At 39.3% G+C, this 19,747-nt stretch overlaps 1 protein-coding gene across 2 annotated transcripts in view; it reads left to right on the forward strand.

Moving 5' to 3' along the window:
• Positions 1-19,747, forward strand: part of LOC128662407 (platelet-derived growth factor receptor-like protein) — a 101,225-nt gene that overhangs the window by 69,707 nt on the left and 11,771 nt on the right. For both annotated transcript variants that reach the window (XM_053716196.1, XM_053716195.1), the window contains exons 3-5: positions 11,352-11,503; positions 13,493-13,786; positions 13,884-14,023. In XM_053716196.1, coding sequence (XP_053572171.1) covers positions 11,352-11,503; positions 13,493-13,786; positions 13,884-14,023 — 586 coding nt within the window. The remainder of the gene's footprint in view (positions 1-11,351; positions 11,504-13,492; positions 13,787-13,883; positions 14,024-19,747) is intronic.

Genomic DNA, 19,747 nt, shown 5'->3' on the forward strand with positions numbered 1-19,747 from the left:
ATGACGTGGAAAAGGAATACTTTGAATATCAGTTTTAAGCCTATTTCCTAACTGGAGAGACAATGAGATGATTGCATGGTCCGATATCAGGATATCATTTATCAGGGGTTCAATCCTCATTAATGAAAGAGATTCAGAGACCAATAAAAAATCGATTCTCGAGAAAGATTTATATGATTTGGATTCACATGTGAAAGTATGTAAGTTAGGATTTTTAATACGCCATATATCGAGGAGCTTGAGTTTGGAACAAAGGCTCTTAAAGTATTTGGCATGTTTATTGTGAATTTTCATATTTTTTTTAGTGAATCTTTCTGCTTCTGGAAATAAGGACATGTTAAAATCACCGCCAACAATTAGATTGGCGGATGTGAATGGGAATAATTTAACCTTAATTTTTTCCCAGAATTCTTCTGAGAATTTGTTTGGAGCATAAATATTGCAAAGTACCAGTTTAACTGTATCAACCTGAATCTGTATAATCATATATCTTGCCTCTTTATCTAGTTCAATCCTACTGATTTCATAGGTTAAGTTTTTATTTAACAATATAGCAACACCTAGCTTTCTGTTAACACAAGGAGTGGCCAACACCTCACCAACCCATTTGGTTTTTAATTTAGAGATTTCAGTCTCCTTTAAATGCGTTTCCTGTAAAAGGACAATGCTTGGATTATGTTTGCCTAGTTCTTTAATTATAAGTTTACGTTTGATTGGTGAGGTGATGCCCCCTACGTTCCATGAAAGCACATTCAAGCCATCAAACATCATCTCCTATTTTCTCTTTTTTAACTGGGAGACAGGGGGAAAAGAGAAAAAAAAAAAAAAAAAAAAAAAACAGACAAGAAAAAGAAACCACCACAGAAAATGAACAGAGTTGGAACCCCCCCTCCCCCCGGGGGAGAAAAAACAAAAAGAATATGTTTTTTATAATAACATTGCCAAGAAATATGTAAATAAAATAGAGCTTATTAAACATCAAGTTCTGCTACATTTATACCCTTTTGTAAGTACTCTGTATCTTAATAGGCAGTTATCTAGATCTTAAAAATTCTTTAGCCTCATTAGTGTCACTAAATGTGTGTCTACTACCATTCTCTTCCACTATGATTTTGGCTGGGTATATCATTCGGGCTTTTAAGCCTTTTTCAATCATTAACGAGCAAATAGGGGCCATATTCTTTCTTTTCTGAGATGTCTCTACAGAAAAGTCCTGGAATAGCAAGATCTTTTTCCCCCCTATTATAAGTGTATCCATTTTCCTGAACAGTCTTAAGAGTTCTAATTTGTCTTGGTATCTTAATAGTTTAAAAATGCACATTCTAGGTCTTAGGTTATTTTCTGTGTGTCTACTCATACCTGTTCTGTGTGCTCTTTCAATGGGAAGGGGGAGACAATGCGCAGGAAATCCTAGTGCTTGGGGCAGGGTCTTACTAGTAAATTCCATTAAATCCGTATATTCTTGGGTTTCAGGTAAACCAATTATTCTTATATTATTGCGTCTGGAGCGATCCTCCAGATCCTCCAGACGGGCTTGCATATTTTGAATCTTAGTTGCTTGTACAGTTAGGGCTGATTCATGTGACCCCACTAGGTCCTCTAAGTCGGAGACTCTATTCTCCACTTCCGTTATCCTAGTAGCAAACTGTTTTACCTCAGTATTTAATGCAATTAATTCAGAAGATATACCCGATAACTCTTTTTTGATCATGTCAAATTGTGGGGAGAAGAGGTTACTTAACTGCATTACTAGGGTTTGCATATCAAACGGGGGTAGAGGTGTTTCAATGCAATCAACACTAGTGTCAGTGACCTTAGCTTTTTTTTCTTTAGTTTTAGCAGGCATAGTGGGAGAGTGATATTTTACCTGAGTGACAAATTTTTCCATTTAATTATGTGCATAAAAGAAAAAAAAAGATAAACAATGTGTGGATGTGCTATACAGGATGGTGGAAAAAGGAAGTGATCAGGAGCCACCAGTAGATGGGCGAGAGAAAAAAGAAAAAATGGGTTGTGTTCCCCCTTAATGTGGGGAATAGTGAAGAACTACTATCCCTGTAGGGGATTAGACTATAGTGCTCGTGTATGTGTGTTTTTGAGTGTTTTATCAAGCCTGCATTCAATTATCATCAATGCTAAGTCTCACTTATAGCGATGCTAATTCCCCTTTCCTATACCTTCCTAATCCTTACCCCTTTACTCTTCTTTAGCCTTATCCCTTAATTAAATTTCACCTCCGCGGGCGGGTATTAATTGCTACAAGTATCAGAGTCTTATCTGAATGATACACACTAGTTAGTTCAAGATACCATATAATTAAGTTATATAGCAATACTAAGAGATAGTTTTAACTTAATTATGTGGTTTACAATACTTTACATAAGCAACATCTTAAATAGATAATTTAGACCAGCAAACACGTAAATACCTATAGCAGCACAGCCTTAATCAAAAAGATTTTATGCTAGCAAGAATACAAAATTTCATAAATTCCTGTAACAGAAAAGATTATTGCAAAGGTAACCAGCTGTAACTAGCGATTATATTTCCAGATCAGTAGCATATGCTAGCAAAGCATGCCTATATTTTAGGGCTTAAGCCCCTTTTTCCTCTTTTTCAAGACAAAAAAAAGCCTATAACAGCACTGAATAATATTTTAAATAGTGTCCCATATATTAATCCAAAGGATGTGGAGTATCAGGCAGTCAATTTTAAAGCCCAGTAATAAATGTCTTAAAGAACATCAGTTACACTGTTATAGATGATGGTTAGTAGCAGTTAGTTGCAGTCATGGTATGTAGGGGCCAGCCGTAAATAGGAGCATTTATATCCAGTATTAGCGTATTTCAGTGGCAGGTCTTTTCAGCATGACTTAAAGGGATATTTAGAGGGATAATTGTAGCAGCAGGTCCCGTAATAAACTTAGAGCTCTACTTTATCCAACTTATCCTTACAAGCTGTAGGATTGTTACTTTCTTTCCCAGCCTTTTCTGGGTAGGCCAGGGGATCACCGGCAAAGCGAGAATACAATCTAGGTAAGTCAAGTACAGCAAGGGAACAGAGGAAAGCTGAGTTCTGCGATATGGGTAATCAATTATCTTATGCTTTTAACACTGCGTCTTGTCATGGCATGTATTTCCACACTCAATTTACGCTCTCAGTGCAAGTCTGTCTTACCCCAGTTCTCGCTTCTCCGATCTTCATAGGGCACTGAGGAGCACCTGCAGTTTATTCTCAGCTGCACACCTCCTCTCCTTGGTGCAGCCACACAGGTAAGCTAGTGCCCTGCTGATCACTGTCTGTGTCCGTGTGCTTCGAGCGTCTGTCTATAGCGGGTCTGCTGTAATGGGTAGACGGGAGCTGGTACCGCCTTCTCTATTCCCCCTTGTTCCTCCTCGGGGTGTCAGCGGGGAGCTTGCTGCAGTAGATGACCAGGATCTACACCGCCGCCACTATTTACCCTGCTCAGCCGTTCAGATCCGCTTTACCGGTAACAGCTTCAATGTACCAAGGTAGCCTTTTACCCTCCGGGGGCCGCTTACAGGGAGGGTCCCTTGAAATAAAAAAGATTTCTTCGCGAACCAGGTCGCTTGCTGCTCCAGCTAATCAGAGACTCCTTAACTCGGGCGGGCCGAAGCCTCGCAGAGCGCCACAGAAAACACCTGGTAAGCACTCCAGGATAGGTGGCTAGGAGCGGGGAGCGATAGAACGGCGTTCTCTCACAACACCTGTGCGCAGGTAGTCTGCACCGCACCTCCCTCACCGGAAGTCTCCCCTTACTGAAAGATTAACTCCTGCTTATGTTTTAAGTTTTTTCCGTTCATTTATGAGAATAAACTTATATTTTGGGTTGCGGATTAATTTTCTTCAGCGAAAAATGGCTGTTTTTATTTTTATCCCTCCCTCTCTAGTGACTCCTGTGTGGAGTTCCTCATCTTGGGTATTGCTATCATGGACTCTTGCCAATTACATGAATGAAAACATAATTTATGTAAGAACTTACCTGATAAATTCATTTCTTTCATATTGGCAAGAGTACATGAGGCCCACCCTTTTTATGGTGGTTATGATTTTTTTGTATAAAACACAATTATTTCCAAATTCCTTTGTTGTTTTACTCCTTTCTTTATCACCCCACTACTTGGCTATTCGTTAAAACTGAATTGTGGGTGTGGTGCGGGTTTGTATTTATAGGCATTTTGAGGTTTGGGAAACTTTGCCCCTCCTGGTAGGATTGTATATCCCATGCGTCACTAGCTCATGGACTCTTGCCAATATGAAAGAAATTAATTTATCAGGTAAGTTTTTACATAAATTCTGTTTTTTTATTTCATGATTTAGAAAGAACGTGTAATTTGAAACACCTTTCCAATTTACTTCAATTATCTAATCTACTTCATTCTCTTTATATTATTTGTTGAAAAGCATATCTAAATAGGCTCAGTAGCTGCTGAATGGTGGCTGCACATAGATGCCTTGTGTAATTGGCTCACCCATGTGCATTGCTATTTCTTCAACAAAGAATATCTGAAAAATGAATCAAATTAATTAATATAAGTAAATTGGAATGTTATTTAAAATTGTATTCTCTATCTGAATCAAGAAAAATAACCTCCCGCACAAAGTATTAACAAACACCAAAACCGTCAACCCCCACATCACAAAACAATAAAGTAATTAACCCCTAATCCACATATAACATAATTAAAATATTAACCCCTTAACCGTCAACCACCCACACCCCAATAAACCTAATTAACCTATTAACCCCTAAACCGCAAACCCCCCACATCGGAAAAATCTATTTAACTTATTAACTCTTAAACCGCCAACCCCCCACATCTCAATAAACTTTATTAACCCATTAACCCCTAAACCACCAAACACCCACATAACAATCAACCAAATTAACCTATTAACTCTTAAACTGCCAACCCCCCACATCACAATTAACCTAATTAACGCATTAACCCCTAAAATACCAAACACCCACATCGCAATCAACCAAATTAACCTATTAACCTCTAAACCGCCAAACCCCTCACAACGCAAATAACTAATTTAATTACTAAGTCCCCTAACCTAACACCCCCTAAATTACCCCCAATTACTACTAAATTACAAAAAATAAAAAAAGACTAACATTAAATTACAAAAAATAAAAGTCTAACATTACAGAAAAAAAATAAACAAAATTATCAAAAATTTTAAAAAGTATACATAATCCCTATGAAAATAATAAAGCCTCCCCAAAATAAAAACACCCCCTAATCTAAACTACCAATAGCCCTTAAAAGGGCCTTTTGTAGGGCATTGCCCTAAGATAAACAGCTCTTTTACCTCTAAAAAATACTAATTCCCCTGCTAACAGTAAAACAACCCCACCCACCAAACCCCCCAAAATAAAAAAAACTAACACTAAAAAAAACTAAACTATCCTTTGACCCTCAAGGGGCATTTGTATGGGTATAGCCCTTAAAAGGGCAATCAGCTCTTTTTTAAGCCCTAAAAAACCCTAATCTAAAAAAAAAAAAAAAAAAAAAGCCTAAACCTAAGCCCCAAATAGGTACTCACTGTTCCTGAAGTTCGGCGGAGAAGGTCTTCTTCCAGGCGGCTTCATCATCATCAGAGCGGAGGTGCGGAGCTGTCTTCCCGATGTCTGGATCCTCAGCTGTGGTCCTCGGCGGAGGTCCTCAGCAGTGTGGAGGCTTCTCTTCATGCGATTGTCCGTCGCACACTGAAAATTGAATGCAAGGTACCCCATATTTATTGGGGTACTGTCAGGGTTTTTTCCCTGCTTTGTTTGCCATGTGCTGCTGGCAGCCATTTTACTCACCTCTCTTGCTAAGTCTGGTGCAGAGTGTGTGATGCTGCTCATTTCCTGCATGCCCTCTTATGGCCAGACTGGTGTACATCATCCGTGTGAGACAGGTTGCAGTCTCAGAATTGTAATGTCATCACTTATTATTTAAAGGGCCTCTGTTCAGTATGCTTTGCCCTTGCGTTGTTTCAGACCTGTTTGTGAGTTCCAGTTCCTGTGTATTACCTGGCTGTCTGACGTCCCTCCTGGTTCCTGATCCCTGGTTTGTTCCTGGCTCTGCTGTTCTCCTTGTTCCTGATTCCGGCTCGTCTGACTACTCGCTTTGGCTCCTTACTCGGCTCGTCTGACTATTTTGTGGCTCCTGACTCAGCTCGTCTGACTACCAGCTCTGGCTTTGACTCCTGGCATGTTGTTTGACTTTTTATTATTTTTTGTTATTAATAAAGGTGTGATTATTTTTGCACTTCTCATCTCAGTCTGATTCCTGGCACCCTGACAGGTACCTTGCATTCCTATTGGCTGAAATTTTGAAATCAGCCAATAGGATAAGAGCTACTGAAATCTTATTGGCTGATTTGAACAGCCAATAGAATTTCAGTTTCTCTAATCCAATTGATTTCAAAATGTCAGCCAATAGGAATGCAAGGTACCCCAAATTGATTGCGGTACCTTGCATTTAATCTTTAGTGTACGACGGACATCGGATGAAGAGGAACCTCCATGCGGCCGAGGACCGCAGAGGACCGCTGCCTTTGAGGACTGCCGCTGAGGATCAACGCATCGGGGATGACAGCTCCGCACTTCCGCTCAGTGCGGCCGGTGAGGACCGCCGTGAGGATCCACAGCTCCGCACATTCACTCTGCTCCAACTTTGCTCCGGATGAAGATAGAAGATGATGGAGCCGCCTGGAAGAAGACCTTCTCCGCAGGACTTCAGGAAAGGTGAGTACCTATTTGGGGCTTAGTGTCAGGTTTTTTTTTTATTGGGGAGGGTTTTTTTTTTAAGAATAGGCATTTAATGGGCTGGGAAAGAGCTGATTGCCATTTTAAGGGCAGTAAAAGAGCTGAATGCCCTTTTAAGGGCAATGCCCATACAAATGCCATTTTAGTGTTAGTTTTTTTTTATTTTGGGGGGTTTGGTGGGTGGGGTTTTTTTACTGTTAGGGGTAATTGGTAATTTGTTTAGGTAAAAGAACTGTTTAACTTAGGGCAATGCCATACAAAAGCCCTTTTAAGGGCTATTGATAGTTTAGTATTTAGATGAGGGGGTGTTTTTATTTTGGGAGGGATTTTTTTATAGGGGTATTAGTTTAGATTTAAGAATTTTATTTTGGATAGCTATGTTTATTTTTTTCTGTAATTTTACATTTTTTATTTTTTATAATTTTAGCTTTGGGGGTTGTAGTTTGTTTTTTTTAAATAGACTGCGCTCTCGGCAGACTTATCACCTAGTAAAGTAATAAAGAAAAATATTAGTTGCACAAGATAGTACAAAAATGTATAATCTGTTTTGTCTATATTTAAAAGGACATCCTAGGGAGGCCAAAAAAGCAAAATCAGTAACCTAGGTTTTCAAAATAATGCAAATTGGCTAAACCAGCTACTTAATTTGGAATATTTACAGGTTAGAGAATTTGCTTTTTGACCTCACTAGGGAGCATTGAACAAGCACAAGTTTACACAAATAATGTTTGATGTCATTTTAACATAATTAAAGGGACATGAAGCCCGATTTTTTTCCTTTCATGATTCAGATAGACCATGTGATTTTTAAACAGCTTTCCAATTTACTTCAATTATCTAATTTTTTTTTCTCATAGTATCCTTTGTTGAAAGGATTATATGCTTAATGTTATTGGCTCACCCAAAATGTTAACTAACTCCCAGGAGTGCATTGTTTCGTCTTCAACAAAGGATACTAAGAGAATGAAGTAAATTAGATAATAGACGCAAATTAGAAAGTTGTTTAAAATTTTATTTCCTGTCTGAATCATGAAAGAAAGAAATTTGGACTTCATGTCCCTTTAAACATTTTATACATTTATGTTTTACCAGACATATACTACTGAAGTTCTTTCCCTACACTCAGCTATTTGCTTATATTGTGTTTGCTAATTATATTAGAGCAAACATAACTTGATGTATTCATAATATAATAATGATGGCAGATTGCCAGGTAAATAATTAGCAGGCAGCAAGTATTATAACAGAACTCCCAACAATCTTGGATCTCGCTAGATTGTCATAGGACGTTGAGAGGTCCGTCCGCTGTTTCTCCTGCAGCTTCCACAGTCAGGGCAATTGTCTCAATTTCTAGGGACTGCCCTGGCTCCGCCCATAACACATACTGACGCTGACCTACCATTCCCACACCTGTCTCTCCCACAGCACACCCAGCGGCTTTGCCTTTTCTGTTGCAGTTCCACCCCCAAAACCAGAGGGCCACTGCCCACAAGACCCTTTTTCTGGAGTATGTTATATGCAATTAAATACATAAAACTGCAATAAGGGTAAGGCATACAAAGGGACACAACTATTGTTCAGAGGAGAATTGCCTGATATTTTGGGGAAACAATTCCCTTTTGGGTGGGATCAGTCTGATATACTGCTGTGCTGTGCTGAACAAGAGGCTCTTTAAGACTGGTTATCATCCCACAGAACAAGCTATTTAGCTTTATTCACTCCCACTCGCACATTAATCTCGCTAGACTATGGCTTTTTGCGCACTTCAGGTAGCGTGCGTATTACAAGTTGAAAGTAAAACGTTTTCACTCGCGCAAAAAGCCTTACTTTGAATATCGTGACTGCGATAAAGTTTTCCCCTATAGACCTTAATGGAGGATGTAAACTACAAAAAAACGAAAAACACCCAACAAGTCTCTAAAACTAGATTTTATTTTCTCAAGTGTGCTAACCTGACATGAATTATTAATATTTCACATTCTAATGTTCATTACATAGATAAATATGTTCTTTTTATTCTTAAAGATATATACAGTACAGGGAGTGCAGAATTATTAGGCAAATGAGTATTTTGACCACATCATCCTCTTTATGCATGTTGTCTTACTCCAAGCTGTATAGGCTTGAAAGCCTACTTCCAATTAAGCATATTAGGTGATGTGCATCTCTGTAATGAGAAGGGGTGTGGTCTAATGACATCAACACCCTATATCAGGTGTGCATTATTATTAGGCAACTTCCTTTCCTTTGGCAAAATGGGTCAAAAGAAGGACTTGACAGGCTCAGAAAAGTCAAAAATAGTGAGATATCTTGCAGAGGGATGCAACACTCTTAAAATTGCAAAGCTTCTGAAGCGTGATCATCGAACAATCAAGCGTTTCATTCAAAATAGTAAACAGGGTCGCAAGAAGCGTGTGGAAAAACCAAGGCACAAAATAACTGCCCATGAACTGAGAAAAGTCAAGAGTGCAGCTGCCAAGATGCCACTTGCCACCAGTTTGGCCATATTTCAGATCTGCAACATCACTGGAGTGCCCAAAAGCACAAGGTGTGCAATACTCAGAGACATGGCCAAGGTAAGAAAGGCTGAAAGACGACCACCACTGAACAAGACACACAAGCTGAAACGTCAAGACTGGGCCAAGAAATATCTCAAGACTGATTTTTCTACGGTTTTATGGACTGATGAAATGAGAGTGAGTCTTGATGGGCCAGATGGATGGGCCCGTGGCTGGATTGGTAAAGGGCAGAGAGCTCCAGTCCGACTCAGACGCCAGCAAGGTGGAGGTGGAGTACTGGTTTGGGCTGGTATCATCAAAGATGAGCTTGTGGGGCCTTTTCGGGTTGAGGATGGAGTCAAGCTCAACTCCCAGTCCTACTGCCAGTTTCTGGAAGACACCTTCTTCAAGCAGTGGTACAGGAAGAAGTCTGCATCCTTCAAGAAAAACATGATTTTCATGCAGGACAATGCTCCATCACACGCGTCCAAGTACTCCACAGCGTGGCTGGCAAGAAAGGGTATAAAAGAAGAAAATCTAATGACATGGCCTCCTTGTTCACCTGATCTGAACCCCATTGAGAACCTGTGGTCCATCAAATGTGAGATTTACAAGGAGGGAAAACACTACATCTCTCTGAACAGTGTCTGGGAGGCTGTGGTTGCTGCTGCACGCAATGTTGATGGTGAACAGATCAAAACACTGACAAAATCCATGGATGGCAGGCGTTTGAGTGTCCTTGCAAAGAAAGGTGGCTATATTGGTCACTGATTTGTTTTTGTTTTGTTTTTGAATGTCAGAAATGTATATTTGTGAATGTTGAGATGTTATATTGGTTTCACTGGTAAAAATAAATAATTGAAATGGGTATATATTTGTTTTTTGTTAAGTTGCCTAATAATTATGCACAGTAATAGTCACCTGCACACACAGATATCCCCCTAAAATAGCTATAACTAAAAACAAACTAAAAACTACTTCCAAAAATATTCAGCTTTGATATTAATGAGTTTTTTGGGTTCATTGAGAACATGGTGGTTGTTCAATAATAAAATTAATCCTCAAAAATACAACTTGCCTAATAATTCTGCACTCCCTGTATATATATGTTGTTGTTTTTAGTAAAACATATATCTATACTTATCTATAGATATGATTATATATAGGTATAGATAGGTATAGATATACAGATATATATAGGAATATCTATTTAAAAATAGAACATATTCCCCTATGTGAAGAACAATAGAATGTAAAATATTTACAGTAAATACATAGTTAAACACTTTATTAAATATGAATATTGCATAAAAAGGATTTTTCATGTTTTCAGCTACATGACTGCAAAGGGCTCCATTACATTATAAATTGTATATGTCTATATGTGTGTACATATGTATTTATGTGTTTATATGTGTATATATGTCTGTAAATACATAGATAAATACATATGTAAATACACACATATATATATACACACAAATATATACATTTGTAGACATTTGTATGTATGTATGTCTTTATTAAAGCCCTTTGCAGCCCTTTTTGTTTTTAAGAGATCTCTTTGAGCCCTAATAACTTTTTATTGCAAATTAGTGTTAATAATTATTACCAGACAGTGGTATTATGAGTGTACTTGTACTTTTAAATGTATTTTTGATGTGTTTTGTTCAACTTTTTGACTCACATAACTGTTAACCAGAGCTCTGAAGTTGTGCTATCCTGACACTCATTAAATTAAATTGCGATCAACCGAACGTGTTTACTTTCAACTCGTAATATCGTGCTACTTACGTCACGCGCCATGGTAAATGCCTTTTCGCTCATGCACAGCACCAATAGTAATCTAGCCCTTAGTTAGCTGTATTTCTTTTGAGAATTACCTGGTATTTCAGTTTTGGACAACCTTTTTTTTTTTTTTTCCTTAATTTGTTTCCTGGAATTTACTTGCAATTTGTCTCCTTTAAGGGTTCCATTATAAATATTCCTCATCATGAAGCATTTCTCATAAATCTCAGCATATTTTTACAATGTATATTGACCTCTTCAGTATATTTTTATTATTCCAGACTCAAACACTTTGCCAGATATAGCCAGCTCCTGTTGGTGAATACTACTGGTGCAGATACTGGAGAATTTAGCTGTGGCGGATACCAGTGCGAGGGAGAAGGGTGTCACGCTGGTGGCGAGAAAACTGGAAAGACGTTTGTTTTTGTCACAGGTGAGTCCCTGGAGGGTGTTCAAATGTGATGATGATGATGCTACCATTCTGCAAGCACTACCCAGGGGCTGAACCAAAAATAAGAGAAAGAAGAAAAATTGATAATAGGAGTAAATTAGAAAGTTGCTTAAAATAATAGGAGTAAATCATGAAAGAAAAAAAATTGTGTTTCATATCCCTTTAACTATTATTTGAGATTTTGCCAAACCAGACACGAATGGACAGATTTGTCAAGATTAGGAGCATGCACGTGTCTTTAGCATTCTTTAGCAGCAGTTTTTGTAACTATGCATAACACTGCTATAAATACTGTTACAAAAACTGCTGCCAGATGTGTGAAGACACGTGCACAGTCCTGAGCTCACCTAGGATTATTATTTAACAAAGGATACCAAGAGAACTAAGCTAAATTGAAAATAGAAGTGCATTTGGAAATTGTTTAAAATGTCATGCTCTATACAATTCATTTAAGTTTAGTTTTGACTTTATCGTCCCTTTAAATATTATAACTTCCCTACAGTTCAGGAGTACTTATTGCAATTTTATTGATTTAGGGGCTGATTTATCAATGTCTGTCCTACATGATACGCTTTAGTGTATCATGTCCGACAGACATCGCTGAATGCCGACAGCATAGGCTGTCAGCATTTAACACTGCACAACACTGCTTGTGCAATGCCGCCCCTGCAGATTCTCAGCCAATCGGCCGCTTGCAGGGGTGTCAATCTGCCGATTGCATAGGATCGGGCGGATTGCAGACCACAGCCTCAGAGGCAGCGGACTAGTTATGGAGCAGCGGTCTTTAGACCGCTGCTTCATAACTGCGGTTTCCAGCGAGGCTGAAGGCTCATGCGGCAACAGGGTTATCAAGCTCCATTTGGAGCTTGATAATTTGGCCCCCGAGCATCTAACTTAGTAAATCGAGAGGATAGGATTATAGAAATTTAGCACACAGATATTTCCTTGCTACACACATATGCTAAGGTAGGTCAGTCATTTTCAATGGGATTATGTGATGCTTCCAACTAAAAATGTATATTGTAGAACAAGAAAAAAAACAGCACTAATTCTCAGTTTTGAGAACTCTTCTATATGAAGAATGAAACAAATCAAAAATATATAAATTGGGACAACAATATTAACAGTTGGAAGAAGATCTTTGTTTAACCTGCAGGTCAAACAAACATGCATAAAACAACAGAACCTACATGCATAACAGCATAGAATCTCCGGAAAATAATCTGACCATATACAATGACTAGTCTATATACATAAACAGAATAATGACAACAAATAGAATGTACAAGTAAATAGAACAACAAACACTTACCTGACCAGACAGGAACAGTTCCTATTTGGCCAGGCAAGTGTTTTTAACTTTCCACTTGTTCATTTTATTTGTTGTGATGATTCATTCTGGGATTCTGTTTATTAATATAGACTAGTTATTGTATATGGTCAGATTATTTGCTGCAGACTCTATGCTTTTATGGATATAGATTCTATCATTTTATGCATGTTTGTTTGACCTGCAGATCTTCTTCCAACTGGTAATATTGTAGTCCCAAAATATATAAATATTTTTATTTGATTTGTTTCATTCTTCATATAGAAGAGTTATGATAACTGAGAATTAGTGCTGTTTTAGCAGCTCTTTTCCCTAGTATTTTAAATGCATTTTTTACTTACATTATTATCTATTTTCATTATGAAAGTTAATTTTCAATAATAGTATTTTTCACCACATATTTAGACCACTAGGTGGAACTCTCTGGTTAGTTTTTAGTAAAAATGTATATTGTGCATATAAAGTTATAGGTCTTGCAGTTTAGTTTGATTTTAACAAAAAGTTTAGCTCCAACTAAACGCCTCAAATCCAATAAACATTTTCTTTTATCAGTATAAGAATACATTTTGAAAAGCCCTCTTTTCAAGGCAACACATTTAAAACACATTTAAGTAGTATTCCTGTTTTTTCTTTATACACAGATCCTCAGGAACTTTTTGTGCCAACAGAAGATTATTATGTGATGGTCCAGCTGCGTACGAGGCAGCCTGCGCTGCTGCCATGCCAGGTCACAAACCCTCAAGCCAAAGTGACATTACATCGCGAGTTCCCACCAGAGCAGATAGCTGTGGATGGAGTTAAGATTGCCTTTGATGTGAAGAAGGGGTTCATTATTTACCAACCTCAGCCATCTCTTGCAGGATCCCTGTTCTGCATTGCAGAGCTGGGGAACATTCGCCAAATGTCTACTAAGTATATGCTGATATATGTTCACTGTAAGAGTTCTATGTCTACGCAGTTACTTATGCTCTATAGTGATACATTTAATGTGATTTGGCTTTGTTCTCACTTAACATGATTTTTTTGTTACAGATCCATCAGCTCCGCCTAAACCCTCCATAGAAGCTTCTGTGAGCTCAGTTAGAGCTGGGGACAGTTTTGTCGTTATATGTACAGTGTTGGGGGAGCTGGAAATCAGTGTAGAGTTTACCTGGGAATACCCTGGGCAGAAGGTAGGTACACTTGCTTTATAGTGTTGCCCTCCTGCAGTTCTGTACATGTAAATGTCAGCCACAAATTGCATTTTAGAGTTTGCTGTGGTACAGAAGACTTTAAATTGACATAAAAGCGCTAAAGAAAATGCTCTGTGTTTTTATTGTTACACTATTGTTTGCATATAACTATATGCTTAACCCCTCTTAAACACATAGTTAAAGTCAGCTCCAGAGCTTGCTGAACACATCTGGTAAGATCCCAGTAGTGGATTGCTGCTCCTGAGCCTACCCAAATATGCTTTTCAATAAAGGTTATCAAGAGAACAAAGTCAAATGTAATCTTATAAGTAAATCAGAGGTCTCATTTGAGACCAGGACTGTACCTCTAGGAGGTCCATTTGGTCCTGAAATCAGTGATGGTGTTGCTAAAGTGGGCTCAGGCTCTACCTGTTCATGTTTGACCCATTTGTGTGCCCCCTGAATAACAGATTCACAGTGTAAAGAAAGTGCTTGGATTTGCCTTTAAAAATATGGCAGAACTTCCAAGATGGCTACCACAGTGTTGTGTGTGTACAGAAAAAAAACTGCCACTGTATTTGTACAGGAAGTGCATATACTCAGGTGCAGGCAAACTGAGGAAGACTCACAGTCACAGAGAAGCATCTCTTATGTGATTTCTGCTAAGCTTTTACTGATTGCTAACAGCCAGAAAAAGCTCTGTGCAATGGCGTCACTAGGGGGTGCGGGGGTGCAGACCGCATTGGGTGACACCATGGGGAGGGGTGACACCAGCCCCTAGTCAGTAAAATGGAGTGCATAGAGGTTGGGATCAATAAAGCAGGGGAGAGCTGTCAGGCTTGTTGTGGAGTCAAACTGATAGAGAGAAAAAACTGGCACATTTAACTATGCCTACATAAACCTCATACTTTAAGTGCTGCTAACAGTGACAGATGAGGTTAAGTAACCAACAATATCCAGGCTGTCACAGTTACCGCAAGCTGCTAAGGGGCGTGTGCCACATCCCACTGACCACACATCTAGGCAATATTAAGATAAATAAAGACACCGACACAACAAAGGGGGGAAAAAGGCCGCAGCCCGCATTTATTATTTAAATTAATTGTGATAAAACTTTATTAAACAATATTAACATTAAAAGGTGCTTGCCAAATTAAAATCACGTGCCTTCCACTGGCACTCGGCCAGGCACGCCCACATCCTTAACCTCTCCCCATACCTGAGGAGGTACTCATAATAATTATATATAACTTAGCGGCTAGCACCCCGCCATAGCTGCGACAACCACTTAGCAAATAAGAGAGGGAGGGAGGGTGCTTCTCTTCACAGGTCTTCTCTCCTGCTCAGCCAAACAGCAAGTGAGCAACGGCTCACGTGACCACGCCCTTATGCCTAGAGTGAGGTCATTGGCCCCTCCTCTCATAGGCATTCCTCCGGGGCTCCATTGACCACACATCTAGGCAATATTAAGATAAATAAAGACACTGACACAACAAATGGGGGGAAAAGGCCACAGCCCGCATTTATTATTTAAATTAATTGCGATAAAACTTTATTAAACAACATTAACATTAAAAGGTGCTTGCCAAATTAAAATCACGTGCCTTCCACTGGTGCTCGGCCAGCCACGCCCACATCCTTAACCTCTCCCCATACCTGAGGAGGTACCCATATTAATTATATATAACTTAGCGGCTAGCACCCCGCCACTGCTCGAAAGCCTTTCGAGCACCAACCCACAGGGATAAGGCCTTTTTTACCCCTTCGCTCATGCTGAAATTAAAAAGATGCAACCGATTTTGTTAAGATGTACACCATCTTTCAAAAAGAAACAGCTTCCAGATTCTCCTTCAAACTCCACATGCCTGATACCAAAACCACCCAATTTTGCCACAAAGCTTGTAATAGTCCGATTAATCTTTTTACGCGATTAGTCCAATCTTTTAACGTCCCAAGCAGACCTCCAAGCTAATCTGCGCTCAATGTCGGACCATATAATCATTATGTCAGACAATAATTCCTTTAGCCTAACAATATCCCTTTTTATCATATCTATAAAGTCTTTTTGCGCCATAATCCCCAAATCATTACCACCTGCATGAATGATTAAAATGTCAGGTGGATGAAAAAGTCTAGCCCAACTAATAACTTTAACTAGTAGCTGGTCCCACTTCATACCCCTAATACCGAACCATTTGATTAATATTTCTTCAGAAGAACAGCTAAGCTGCAACCCTGATTCTCTTATTGCTGCCTCTTTCCTTGCCCAGTATATGTATGAGTGTCCCACGATCCAACAATGATTGGGACCTGTCAAAATAAAAACTATAACTTATAACTTATTAACAAGCTCAGGTCTCAAATATAACCTAAAACACTCAGATCTCCATCTCCCAATCTTTTTCACTGTACCAACATTCAATCCAGAAATACTAGCTTCAGTCGCTGCCCCGATTCTAAAAGAATGACAACTGAATTCACTACTATTCAAACCAATTGCTTCTAAAACTGATTCGAATTGAAAACGAGATAAAAAGGTCCCATCTTCACGAACCAATAACGGAATACCATCAATATATTTTCTGACAGCTAAAAATTCCCTAACTGCCGTAACCGGGCAGCACAAACCCCCAATTTCTCTCAAGCAAATCCAGCAGCCTTTTCCCATTTGATCAGTCTTTGATTTTCTTAACCAAATTAACACCTCATGCGGGTTCAATACTACATCTTTATAACACAAACCCCCGCAATTCCACCGGTTAGCAGATACTAATTCTGAAATCCTAAACGCCCCAAAAAAGGCTAACAAAAATACAACTCTGAATAACAAAACTTCAAATTGTGAAAAACAAATAACGGGCAGCACATTAACCATCCTGACCACCACTGAAAAAACCAAGGGTCTTCTATTATCTACCCAGACTTTACCCCTAATTAGACTCCTAACCCCCATCCTCACAGAACATTTTTTGGACATATCGACCCAACCCAAGAGGTTAAACAAAAAGAATAATGCCGCCATGTTCTTCTGTACCATAGATTTAGACATATCCCTTTTTCTCCATTCTTCAATCCAATCTAATAAGAGAAATTCCTCCTTGTCACCTTCAAAAACAGATAATTTATTTAACCATTGAACCCACACAGGTAGGTACGCTTTCCAAGTACTAGGAGCTAAGGCTCCCCTCACTGATCTCAACAATCTAGGAAGTTCAGATACCACATCTCCTCCGGGCAAGGAGAACCGATTCCTTCCGCATCTGGCACTGCCTCCCAGAATCTCCGCCACTGAAAACGAGAAAGAGCGTCAGCCCCCACATTCTCTTTTCCAGGAACATGAATAGCTCTAAAATAAACATTGTGCTTCATACCTTCAAAAACGAACATCCTGAGCAACCCAATCACTGGCTTTGAACTGGATAATAGGCGGTTGATCGCAAAAACAACCCCCATATTATCAGAATGAAAAACCACCTTTCTGTTCTCAAATTCGGAACCCCAAATTTTTAAAGCTACCACTAGCGGAAATAATTCCAGAAATACAAGGTTTTTTGTTAAACCCGCATCCGCCCAATACTCAGGCCACGCACCAGCGCACCATTTGTTCCCAAATAGGGCCCCAAAACCATGAGCCCCCGAAGCATCAGTGAATAAATGAAGTTCACTACATAACATCTCCGGAGCTTGAATTAAGGATTTACCATTAAACTCCTTTAAGAAAGCTTTCCAGACTTTCAAATCTTCCTTTACCTGAGCCGATAAACGAATCCAAAAGTGGGGCATTTTAACTCCCACTGTGGATAAGGATAACCTTCTGCAAAAAAATCTTCCAACCGGAATGAGTTTACATGCAAAATTAAGTTTACCCACTAGCGACTGAATTTCCTTTAAAGAAAGCTTCTTTCTTGAAAGAGCCAAGTCAATTGAGGATACAAGATCACTAACTTTTTCAAAAGGAAGTCTACATTCCATGGAAACTGCATCAATACAGATGCCCAAAAAATTAATCACAGGAGAAGGGCCTTCGGTTTTTTCACTAGCAACAGGGATCCCAAAATCCCGAGCTATCAGCATAAAAGTATCCATCAGAATTTGGCATGACTCAAGCCCTTCAGGGCCCACAAACAGAAAATCATCCAAATAATGAGTAACTGATGACAAACCAGAAATCTGCTTTACCACCCATTCTAAGAAACAACTAAATTTTTCAAAATAAGAACAGGAAATGGAACAGCCCATTGGTAAGCATAAGTCCACAAAATAAAACCCGTCAACAAAACATCCTAATAAATGATGACACGAGGGGTGAACAGGTAAAAGCCTGAATGCCGATTCGATGTCCACCTTCGCCAACAAGGCGTTAGGACCAGCATCCCGAACCAAATCTAAAGCCTTATCAAAAGACGCGTATCTGACTGCAGATAACTCTGGATCAATACCATCATTGACCGAAAAACCTTTCGGGAAGGACAAATGATGAATCAATCTAAATTGATTTGGAATCTTCTTGGGAATAACTCCCAAAGGGGAAACTCGTAAGTTCTTAAATGGAGGGGCCTCAAAAGGGCCCACCATCCTACCCAACAAAATTTCTTTCTGAATCTTTGCCATCACCACTTCAGGAAAATCCAATGCAGACTTCAAATTCCCAGCAAAAACAGACTCAATCCCCTCTGAAAAGGGGATATAAAAACCTACAGAAAAACCCTTCAATAAAGTGCTCGCATCCAATTGCTTAGATTTTTTCCTACCATACAATTCTAACCACCGCGCCATCTTTTCGACTTTCACTGGCGTCCTGGCTTTGAATAGCACTGTCTCCTTTTGTGAAAGATTTACCTTTCTTGAAGCACTTTGCACTTGAGTGGATTCCTCCACAAAAGGAACATTCATGCTTGTATTTACAAGCTGTCCCGAATTTACAGGCCCCTTCGTTAAATTGGAAGCAAAGCCCTTTTCTGAGGGCCACTGCTGATGATGTTGAAGAGGAAGCATTGCTTCCTCCTCCCGAACCACGAAAGGACTGGGACCTTAATGGTGTCATAAGCTCCAACCATATGCCCATATCCCTATCATCCCATCTCATCTATGGCCGAACCGCCAAACGTTGACGGCACTGCTCATCATACTTCCACCATGCAAGACCACCATATGTACGACAAGCACTAGCAATTTTGTTGAGATAACAAAAAAGGGAAGAACAAAGCTCAGGGCTTTTTTCCCAATTACACTTGCCAAAATACAAAAAGCAGTTGACCAATTAGATAATGTTTTTGGCAGTTTCCTAAATTTTCTTTTGCATTCCTCCTCCTCTTTTTTAACTGACTCGCTTCTAGAATCATCTTTAATATCAAACACCTGATCCACCGGGAGCAGGGAAAAGATTTCAATAAACTCTCTCCTCCAAATCTTTTCTTTTACCTCTAAAGTTAAGTGAATACCCAGAGGCCCAACAGAACATAAACAAGGGCATCTAAAAGCCTGATCAGATACTTTAGATTGCCCAACCATGCTTGCACTACTTAAAATTACAGAACCAGCCTGCTCCAGAGGACCACCCCCAGAGGGCACAATTTGGGGAACCCAAACACCTGCAGGGCCCGAAGTGCCAACAACACTCGCCGATCCACTATTTTCCAACTGGGAAACTAACTCTTTCAAGCCTTTTAACATCAACTCACACCTTGCATCAGAGGCACTCACATCAGGAACCACATCTGTACT

This window comes from Bombina bombina, chromosome 6, assembly GCF_027579735.1.
Source record: "Bombina bombina isolate aBomBom1 chromosome 6, aBomBom1.pri, whole genome shotgun sequence".
Taxonomy (NCBI): Eukaryota; Metazoa; Chordata; class Amphibia; order Anura; family Bombinatoridae; genus Bombina; species Bombina bombina.